An 11,122-nucleotide genomic window follows, 5' to 3' on the forward strand; every position below is an offset into this window, starting at 1 on the left:
AGGTAAGAATACTACTTAACTACTTAATTGTAGATCATTTTCATTTCATCTTTACATTAGTCATTTATCATGTCAACTAAATACCAATCATATCATCTCCATAAACGACATGTATTGTCTTTGGAAGCTGTTAATGCAACATCTCCGGCATAGCTAAATGCACACGAGAATACATCACTTTCATGGCCAGCCAAGACTTGCGAACATAATCCAGAGTCTACCAGCCATAAACGTGCAGTATGATCGGCCGATGCTGTCATCAGTAGACCACCAGGAGGACTAAAACACACCTAAAAAGTAAATAATTTTTGTTTTCAATAATATACGAACAGGAAAGTTCAGGTATGTGCGGAAATTCATCTGACATGTTCAACAATTCATCTGAAATTATCAAAAGTTTATAAATGTAACATGTATAACGCACCACAACAACACAGTTGGGGGAACTGAATAAAAAAAAACTAAAATAAATCGGTAAGTTCTAAATGGATATTCAGATTTTAATTATATTTCCCATGGGTATTGTGTTGAGTTTAAACACCATGCAGAACCCAAGATTTTTATATGTATGTAATCTATCTATAAAACATCGCTATAGCTATACATATTGTTACGTTTTAACCTTTTCAAAACGTTGGTTTATTTCCTTTAAATAAACCGGATACTTTTGATTGCAAATAAAAGCCGTTTAGTAGTTTGAAAATTGTAACAACTCTTTATTTATTTTAAATGTACGACAACCACAGAATTAAATAGTCACTCAAACACCCCTATCGTGAAAAAATGTGAAATTTGTGTTCCCATGAAATATCCATTTCCCTCGAAGGGAAAATTGCTATCGTGATATTCCCATAAACTTTTCATTCACAATAGTTGATTTTGTTCGTAACAGCAGTTTAATGTTTACAAAATTCCATCTAAAAATTTCACAACATGGGGAATTTTTTCCCGTGAACAAAGTTTATGAACGAAAAATGGGAAATTATTTCATGTGAAATATTGATTCGCGATAGGGGTGAATGTTTTTTATACACGTTTATAAATTCTCAGAAATACAGACACACTTTATAATGTACACGAATTCACTTGAAAAACACGGCACACTCAGTTGATGTTTATTCGAAAAACGTCTCTGATAAACTCACTCACGACTGCAACCTCTGCCACTATTTATAACACTGCCATCAGCACTCTAGATTTCTCTTTAACTGTCAGAGCCATGGTAGGCGTTCATATTGTTGAGGTTACGATGTTTTTCGTCAAACAACCCGAATGTGAACAAAAGAGCGTAGTAGAGCGTAAAAATACACACAATTCATTCAGTTTCTTGTTGTGTTGTTGTGGATATTTTATTTTTTACCCAAAAGAGCACACAAATTAAATGCCTCTTTTTGCGTACCACTGGTCTAGAGGTTTCTATACATACGCCATCTGTGGTGTACTTTCTACAATGTTCTTTAACTGAATATTCGAATTCGAATATACGGTCGCAGCAAACAGCGTTGCCAACTTACGATCAATGGTCAACTGAAAGCTTTTGATGTTAATAATGCCCACAGATATGTTACAGTTTGTTATTACAGCACTGTTATTTGAAAGCATTAGGCTACTTTTAAATCAGCCGTTAAAATCGTTATATTTGTCTGTATTTTTTACTAATTGCGGATCCAAATTGTTACCATTTTTTTGATTTTTTTTAATTAAGTATTTTTTAGTATTTTTCTGAAAGGTAACATTTTTGGAAACACTTAAAAATTTCCCGAAGTGGACCTATTTTTTATGTAAATTCAATCTTTAGGCAAAATTTTCTCTAATCGCATGCTGCTTTCAAAAAATTAAAAGCAGCCCCCAATATATTCTTAATCTAAATAAATTGTTAATCTAATAGGCCGGGTAACTTATCAAAATTTTTTGTTTTTTTTTTTTTAACTCTCAATTTCTTTTACTTTTGCATTTCAATATATGTACATTAGAGTTAATTTAAAAAATTTAATTTGCGGATATCATAATTTTTCTGAAGGTTTTTGCGTAAATAAAAATAATGGCGTCCTTTTTTTTGGTAAATTTTCACTCATTGTGGTGGTTCAACGTACCTAAAGACGCATAGACCCCTTTCACACTAGGGAATTTAGTTGCTCAAGTCTCTTGTCTTTGTAGATGCCAGAGGTAATGTCGGGTTAAGGAGAAGAAAAATTGACATGCTGTTTTGTTGTTGGGCAAGAGACTTGGGCAACTAAATTGCCTAGTGTGAAAGGGATCATATTCTCGGCGTTTTTCCGTTAATTCTCGCTTCAAACGAATCTGTTGCATTCGGTACAGGTTCCCTGTGATGTTCTGGTCAGCTTTCAGCAGCTCATAATATACATATATGACCATTTTGCTCCAACCAAATACAGAGAATTACCTTATCGCTATGGATATTTGGCTTTGGTGTCGGTTCGGCTGGTTGGCCGTGCTTCACTTCATATACGATCTGTTACGTTTCGGGTTATCTTAGCATCAATTCGTATGATTTCCATGCTTTTTTTATTAAAATCGGACTATCCTTTTAGAAGTTCATATTTATTTCTAATTTTTTTTTTCAATTCCCCCACTTTGCAACATTTACCACAACTAAAAACTAACTGTTGCTCATCACATTGAACAGTGGGATTATTTTGTAATGCAAATTTTTATGTTTTTATATACACATGGGAGATTTCATGTCAAGTGAACCAATTTTTAAAATCGATGTCTTCCGATTTACACCAAGTTTAGACCTATTGGATAGTGTTTTAGATACAATTTTTCAACAAGATCGGCCAAGAACTCTCTGAGTTATAGGGGGTTCAAAATTTGACATTTTGGGCAATCATGTGATTTTTTCATTCATGTATCTTATTACCTATTGTTCTTAGCAAAATGTGTCCCAAATAGTTTAGATAGCTATTTCTTCAATCTTTCGAAAAAAAAATATTTAAAAAAAATAAAAAAATTTTAATATTTTTTCCGAAATCAAAAACTTTTTTTTTCAAAAAGCTTATATATTTTCCATGAAAACCTATTTGGACGCTTACTGGGATGAGAGTTCGATATCTATCAAAATAAATGTTTTGTAACTCAAAACGAGCTATTTTTGACTTTTTTTTGCAAAATCTAACTTTTTTTCCAAAATGTGCCCTTTTTTTAAAACTTTTTTTTCGATCAAAAGAAATCTTAGGTCCATTCTTTTATGAGAGTTTTAGTCGCTTAGTGGGATGCGAGTGGGATATACAGATATGAAAATAAATGTTTTGTAACTCAATTTTGAAAAACAAATGTCAACAAAGTTTTTGATATTGCAAAAAAAGTCAAAAATTCCATGTTTTGAGTCATAGAGAAACATAGAGTGGAAACTAGAAAAAAACTCATACAAAAAAATTACTCAAAAAAGTTACACCTACGAGTGTTGTTTTTGTTTTCACATAGTTTTTTATACTAATACATTCTCACCACTTAGGTTTCTGACAACTGAGTTAGGTCTTTGACAGGAGAGTTTCCGCTCTATGTCTATTCTCTATGTTTTGAGTTACAAAACATTAATTTTGATAGATATAGAACTCGCATCCCACTAAGCGACCAAATAGGTCTTCAAGAAAAATATCTAAGCTTTCTTTTAAGAAAAAAAGGGCCCATTTTGAAAAAAAAAGTCAAAAGAAGTTTTTGATTTCGGAAATTTTAAAAATTGGTTCACTTGACATGAAATCCCCCATATATATATATTCGATTCCTTCAAATCGAATTACACATTATCCCCCTTGCCTTATCAGAGATTTCTTTAGTAAAATCTTGTTACCAATTACACTATAAACCATACCTTTGACACCTCCTCTGTATGACCCATCATTACCGACAACAATTCCAAATCACCTCTCAAACTCCAAACACGCGCCGTGCAATCATTACTACCAGTGGCCAAGCGTCGACCTGTGCTATCAAATGTTACATCTAATACTTCATCAGTGTGATCTTTAATAATAAATAATGATTCAGTTGGCTTCCTAACATCCCAAACTCGAGCCGTACTGTCCAAAGAACCAGTAGCAATTAAATCGCATGAAAAATTCCACAAACAATTACTAAGTTCTGCAGTATGACCACGCAGCTGGGCAACTAAACTGTAAAAATAAGAAGTGTATTAGTTCTAGTATATTAGCAATTATAACAATTGTAAGTTTACCATTTCGATCGAATATCCCATATGGAGGCTGTTCTATCAAATGAACCCGTTAGCAATAGATTGCCATCCCTGCTAAATTGACAATTAATAACTTCGGCACCATGATGTCTCAATGTCTGCAATTCTTGGGCTGATTCGATGTGAAAGAGTCGAGCGGTGCCATCCATTGACGATGTACATATGGTTTCACCATTAATTGGTTGAAATTGTGCCGTTACTACTTCAGCGGTATGGCCAATGAGGGTGCTGCGGCATAAACCCGACGAGGCACACCAAATTTTGACGGTTGTATCAAAGGAACCAGTAACAACACGATCACTGTAATTGATAGAAATTGTCTGATTAGGAGTAAGTAGAAAATAATCTAAATTAAATTCATTCCCTATTAGGTATGCTAAACAGCAGTGGATTTTTAAATTCCCGGATTCAAGATTTTATAAATGTAAATCCAGAGTTTTTTGGCATCTGTCCCTTTAGAAGTACTTCCCAGTTATAATGGTCACCTCGATTAGATTGTTCATTAATTTCTTTACTGAAAGTCAAGTGCCATTACAAAGTCGTGGTGTACTAAAGTAATTCTTAGCAGTTTAGCCTCCTATAAAGTACAAAAATTCAAACAATCATCCAAACACACATTCACTTTCATATATGGAGGATTTCTTGTCAAGTGAACCAACTTTTGAAATCAATGTCTTTCAATTTATGAAATTTACACCAAGGTTAGTCCTATTTGATAGTAATTCAGACACAATTTTTCAACAAGATCGGTCAAGAACTCTCTGAGTTAGAGGGGGTCAAAATTTTACATTTTCGCCAAGCAGGTGTTTTTTGTCATACATATAACCTATTACCTATTGTTCATGGCGAAATGAGACCCAAACAGTCTAGATAGCTATTTATTCAATTTTTGAAAAAAAAATTTTTTATTTTTTTCCCGAAATCAAAAAAATTTTTATTTTTTTTCCCGAAATCAAAAACGTTTTTAACTTTTTTCCCAAATGGGCCCTTTTTTACTCCAAAGAAAGCTTAGATATTTTCCTTGAAGACCTAGTTGGTCGCTTAGTGGTATGCGAGTTGGATATCTATCAAAATAAATGTTTTGTAACTCAAAACATACAATTTTTTACTTTCTTTCCAAAATCAAAAACTTTGTTGAAATTTTTTTTTTTTTCAAAATGGACCCTTTTTCAATTTTTTTTTTTGCTCAAAAGAAAGTTTAGATATTTATCTTGAAGACCTTTTTGGTCGCTTAGTGGGATGCGAGTGGCATATCTATCAAAATAAATCACCCCTATCGCGAATCAATATTTCACATGAAATATTTTCCCTTTTCCCATTTTTCGTTCATAAACTTTGTTCACGGGAAAAAATTCCCATGTTGTGAAATTTTTAGATGGAATTTTGTAAACATTAAACAGCTGTTACGAACAAAATCAACTATTGTGAATGAAAAGTTTAGGGGAATATCACGATAGCAATTTTCCCTTCGAGGGAAATGGATATTTCATGGGAACACAAATTTCACATTTTTTCACGATAGGGGTGAATATTTTGTAACTCAAGACATACAGTTTTTGACTTTTTTTTGTTGCAAAATCTAACTTTTTTAATTTTTTTGCTCAAAAGAAAGCTGATGTTTATTCATTTAAGAGGCTTTTGGTCGCTTAGTAGGATGCGACTGGGATATCTATCAAAATAATTATTTTGTAACTCAAGACACAATTTTTGACTTTTTTTGCAAAATCTAAATTTTTTTCCAAAATGGGCCTTTTTTTATTTTGCTCAACATAAAGCTTAGGTCTTTTCCTTTAAGATCTATTTGGTCGCTTATTGGGATGCGAGTGGGATATCTACTAATATTTTTATTAGATAGATGCAGAATGCTCTCTCTGGGATACGCTTCACTTCGGAACAGAGTATCCGATATTGGCTGGATTAGTTCTTGGCCTCAAAACATTTTGTTTGATGTCGCACATGTTGGTCCATAACTTATATGTTATTGAACCGACTTTGCTAATTTTTAATACCAAGGGTCTTAGAAAATTGATAAATTTTTGGACATGATAGTGTTTACACAGACAGACAGACAAACATAGCTAAATCCCCTTAAAATTTCATAAGGATCAAAAATACTTTATTGGGTTCTAGCCCGATATTACTCAGTGTTATATTCGGAATGATAAATAATGTACAGTGATTTACCAATATTTGTGATGGAGGGTATTCATTTTATGTGGAGACCATAATAAAAGTCAATAGTTTACGTAAAACGCCAAAAAAAATTCTTAAATTTGTATGGAAAACAACAAAAGATACTACTCAAATTTATTGCTGTTTTCAATTGCGTTATAAATTTTTTACATAAAATCTTTAACAATTTCATAAAAATGTTTATTTGTTTACATGATAAATATCTCGTTTTAAAGAAAAATTAATGTACATACGTCACTTTAAAAATAAACAGTTATGTTTTTGTCTTATTTATTTTATTTATCTCGCACAATGACATACTTTCACTATCACAATGAAAAATGAAACGATAGACTGACAAATAAATACACTCTCCTACTCCATTAACAGACTGACTGATTGATATAGAAATTTCCTAACGTGAGTAGAGTAGAGTGTATTATCTGTTACGATACATTTGGTACATTTGCAATAATGTACCGTGTGAGTGAGTGACTGACTGTGTGGGTTGATACTTTACCATTTAGGAAAATTGTATGCGACTGAGAAGACAACATTGTCATGGTCCCCAAGCACATGTTCTTCGGTGCCATTGTGCGTGTTGATGATGCGACACGTTCTGTCATAGCTTCCGGTTAGACAATGTTCACCACTTCTATCGAAGGCAACATTGGTAAGTGGCAGGATGTGTGTCTCTAGGCGCGTGTGCAGATAGAATTTCTTTTTTGTTGGTTCCTGCATTTTACGTTGCAGCTTAGCTATTGCCTTTCTTAAGATGTTGTTGACATTCTCATTCTCATTGTCATTGTCATTATTTCCATTTTTATTATTAACAGCAATGCTGGCGTTTTTTGCCTCAACTGGGATGTCAGATGTTGTCGATGCTGATGCTGATGATGATGATAAAGTTGAGTTTGCCTCTAATGTTTTCCGTTTAGTTAATTCCTCACACATCTCAGCTAGTTGTTGTGGTTGTTGACTTTTATTATGGTCTCCAGATAAAATGCTACGTGCCACATCAGATGGTTTGGAACTGGAGTAAACATGAAACGCAAAAACAGACATGTTTCTCATTATTCAAATCAACTGTGAGGATGCATGTGGGAATTCAATTTTTCAACACACCCACCTCCACCTATAATTTCATTTGTTATCTATAAGTCTACTTACTTTATATTCAAATCCAATAAGTCAATGTGTTGTAAATATTCTCCATTATTTGTTTGATAATTTAAGGCAATACCTTGGAACATTTTATTTAAAAAAGCTAATTTAATTGCTGGCAGTTTAATATATTACACTAAATGTACATTACCTGGTGGATAAAAGCGCAAAAATATTTTATTTACACTCATCTCTTTAAATTTTTTATTAACAACTAAACAAATAGTTTTTATGTGAAGGAATGTTGCTCGTAAATTGTTTGGTTTTTTGGTCTCAAGGAATGTTTGTTTCAAGTTTGTTTGATCAATAATTTAACAGTCAATTCGAAAGCCCTAATAGCCAAATTATTCTCTTATTTCAGAAATAAACAATAATATTCATGAGTATGTATATTAATAAATTTGGACAAACTTGTTTTAGTTTAGTTGAATAAAAGCTTTTGCTTCTTAAGAGCTTTTTTTTAGTAGGTGGTACTAAAAAACTCATTTCATTATAAATACTGGGAATACTAGTAGGTTTGTTTGCGTTTAAATTATTTTGACACCACTAACATGAAATTTAAAAAATATTTATTTTAAGGCATACATTTATATTAAAAGTTTTAAAACCTTAATATTCCTACTGTAATTAAACATCGGTTGAAATCAACATACCGTAGCCCACAAATTACTTCCATACATGATTCATATATTAAAATATCCTGTCTTGGTTGCTATTTAAAATCGAGAATATCGGCCCACAAATGGCTGAGATATAAAGAAAAAACCAGGATAACCTCGAATTTTGACCTATTTTGTATCTACAGTGTCGGAAAAAACAATAGAAATGATTTTTTTTTTAAATTTTTTAATTAATTTAGTCAAGTTGAGTTTGGAAAAAATAATAGAAACGCGTAAAGGATTAAAATATTTTTTGTTAAAAAATTATTTTATTTTATAATTTTGTTGCTCTACCTTTGTTTTTCACAGCTTCATTGCATCTCTTTGCAAACAAGCAATTTCTTTGCAAACGTCCTTGTCAATGTCCAATCACTCTTCCTGGATCTTTTCCCATAATTCGTCCTTATTTTTCGGACTGAAACCCTCTAGCTTCCTCTTGAGCACTCCCCAATGGTGTTCCATTGGATTAAGGTCCGGTGATTGTGAAGGCCATTGCGTAAGAGGTACTTTGTAGACTGCAAACCAGTCTTTTGCCCATTTTGAGGAGTTTCTTCGCATCATTGTCCTGCTGAAACTCCCATTTGAAGGGCATCTCTTCCTCAGCAAATGGAAGCATTATTGCGTTTTCGATTTGAAAACGCCAAACATACGTTCTGACAAACGAAAACGCCTGAAATTTGGCGTTTTCAAACCACTAGTGTATACTGAAACCAATAGTAAATCGCGTGGTTTTCAGAACATGCTGAAATGCGTTTTGCGTTTTTCAAACCGTAAGCGATTTGAAAAGCTGCGTTTTCCAGAACATGGGCGTATGCGTTTTCCAGAATATTTGCGTAGTCCGGAGCACATATTTTGTTCTTTATCCAATATACTGGACCGTCACCAGAAGAAGAGAAACACCCCCATATCATGATGAATCCACCGCCGTGTTTTACGGTCTGTATATCTGGATTACTAAGTCATTAATATAAACAATATGGATATCTAATAGGGTGTTCGAATTATTCGATTTTTCTCTTGTTCGAATAAAACGAATAATTCGAATAAGAGATTTTAACTTGTTCGAATAATTCGATCACACGTTTAAAATTAATCGAATTATTCGAATAATTTAATTTTAAAAAAAGTAAAGAATGTAGTTTTGATGTCGGATTTTTAATATTTGTTTGTTAAAGAAAACCAAAAAATAACGTTAAAGTTAACAATTCAAGTATTGATAATGTTAAAAAACATTCGAAAACAAAGTCCATCATTAAATTTTTAACAGAAATATTCTCATCAGATTAACTCCCGAACAATCTACAAAACAATAGACTAGCAAACCACTTTTTCCGTTTTGGAGCTATGCTTTAAAAAATTTGAGCTAGTTGGACATAATCCTGAATTCAAATACAATATAAACGTATTAAGAACTTTTTTATGTCGTTCATTAATTCGGGTTTTAAATTGAGTAACTAATTCTTTAGTAAATTAATTTATCACTATTTCTAAATTATTTATAACAAATTGTATTATAAATCAAGCTCTATCAACATTGCCGAATCTTTGCTTAAAGTGGTCTTGGGGAATTACACAATAAAAGGAATCTGTCCAAAGTTTGATATCATTGTCAGTGAACGTGGCTAATTTGAAGTCAGGCAGTGCATGATTGACGCATTTACAAATACGCAAAAAGTTTATTTCCATGTTAGACAAAGATATTCAAAATCATGTATAAGACGAACTCCATGCTTTTCTTGCAACAAAACATTAGTTTGCAATATTTGTGTTTATCATTCGATTTATTAAAAATTTTGGAACACTTACGTACGCGGTTAATAACATCACTTAAATATATTTTAAGATCATGGCCTTCATCGATTTCAATGTAATCATTATAAATATCATCCTCAATATCACTTTCGACGACCGTTTCAAAATCACATTCTCCATCACATTCATCTCCACTTTAATCTAAGTTACAATTTTGATTATTAATAGCGATTATTCTAATATTTCGCCCGCGAAATAACAAATATTTTATTCCGTATCTTTTATTTTCATTGGTTCAAATCCTAAGTTAAACATTTTGAAAGATTTGTTTTTAGAATTGTAACTTCTTGCAGTAATATTTATATATTTATAGATGGAGCTATCGGAACACTTTGTCTCTTTGTCTTTAGTTATTTGTCCAATTTCATAAACAATACAATTTTTGTGAGTCATTATTACTTATTTAAATTTGAAATTATGAAAAATTTTAATTAATTTAATAAATTTAAATATATATGAACATTTATTCGTTTTAATCGATTATTCTACATAAAATTGTTCGAATTATTCGTTATTCGAAAATGGCCATTTTTAAATTGTTCGAATAATTATTCGTAAGAAATTATTCGATTAATCGAACGATCATTAGTCGAATGAATACCCTAATATCTAATGATAGATATTTCAAAGACCTTTGCAACGACGTATAAGATGGTTTAAAATCGGGAAAAAACCCGAATTTTTTTACCCAAAAAAAATTTTTATACAATTTTTTTCATTGATAATATTCCAAAAAAAGTAGTATTTCTACTCCTTTTTTTTAAAAAAAGTAGTATTTCTACACTTTTTTTAAAAAGTACTACTAATTTTTTGTTAAAAATAGTATGTCTACTCCTTTTTTTAAATAGTCCTTTTAGTAGTATTTATACTCCTTTTTTTTAAAAAAAGAGTATTGTTTCTACTACTCTTTTTTTAAAAAATGTACTATTTATACTCCTTTTTTTAAAAAGTAGTACTTTTACTCCTTTTTTAAAAAAGTAGTATTTCTACTCCTTTATTTTTAAAGTAGTATTTCTAATCCTTTTTTTTAAAGTAGTATTTTTACTCCTTTTTTTTAAAAAAGCAGTATTTCTACTCCTTTTTAAAAAAAAGTAGTATT

The 11,122-nt window shown here is 31.5% G+C and overlaps 1 protein-coding gene across 1 annotated transcript; it reads right to left on the bottom strand.

Moving 5' to 3' along the window:
• Window positions 1–92: 92 nt before the first annotated feature.
• LOC135954063 (dynein assembly factor with WD repeat domains 1) lies at window positions 93–7,641 on the bottom strand. Its single transcript, XM_065504120.1, has 5 exons — window positions 7,559–7,641; window positions 6,909–7,421; window positions 4,199–4,516; window positions 3,836–4,136; window positions 93–290 (listed from the first exon to the last, which is right to left on the bottom strand). The coding sequence occupies exons 1-5, from the start codon at window positions 7,639–7,641 to the stop codon at window positions 93–95; spliced, it is 1,413 nt and encodes a 470-aa protein (XP_065360192.1).
• Between the last annotated feature and the right edge of the window lie 3,481 nt (window positions 7,642–11,122).

Source organism: Calliphora vicina, chromosome 1 (assembly GCF_958450345.1).
Source record: "Calliphora vicina chromosome 1, idCalVici1.1, whole genome shotgun sequence".
Lineage (NCBI taxonomy): Eukaryota > Metazoa > Arthropoda > Insecta > Diptera > Calliphoridae > Calliphora > Calliphora vicina.

Excerpts from the sequence above, each read along its gene's own strand:
- LOC135954063 (XM_065504120.1), bottom strand. The coding sequence starts at position 7,641 with ATGTTCCAAGGTATTGCCTTAAATTATCAAACAAATAATGGAGAATAT. Across the intron at positions 4,517-6,908 it reads GCATACAATTTTCCTAAATG|TGATCGTGTTGTTACTGGTT; the intron begins GTAAAGTATCAA and ends TATCAATTACAG. Across the intron at positions 4,137-4,198 it reads TGGGATATTCGATCGAAATG|TTTAGTTGCCCAGCTGCGTG; the intron begins GTAAACTTACAA and ends TTATTTTTACAG.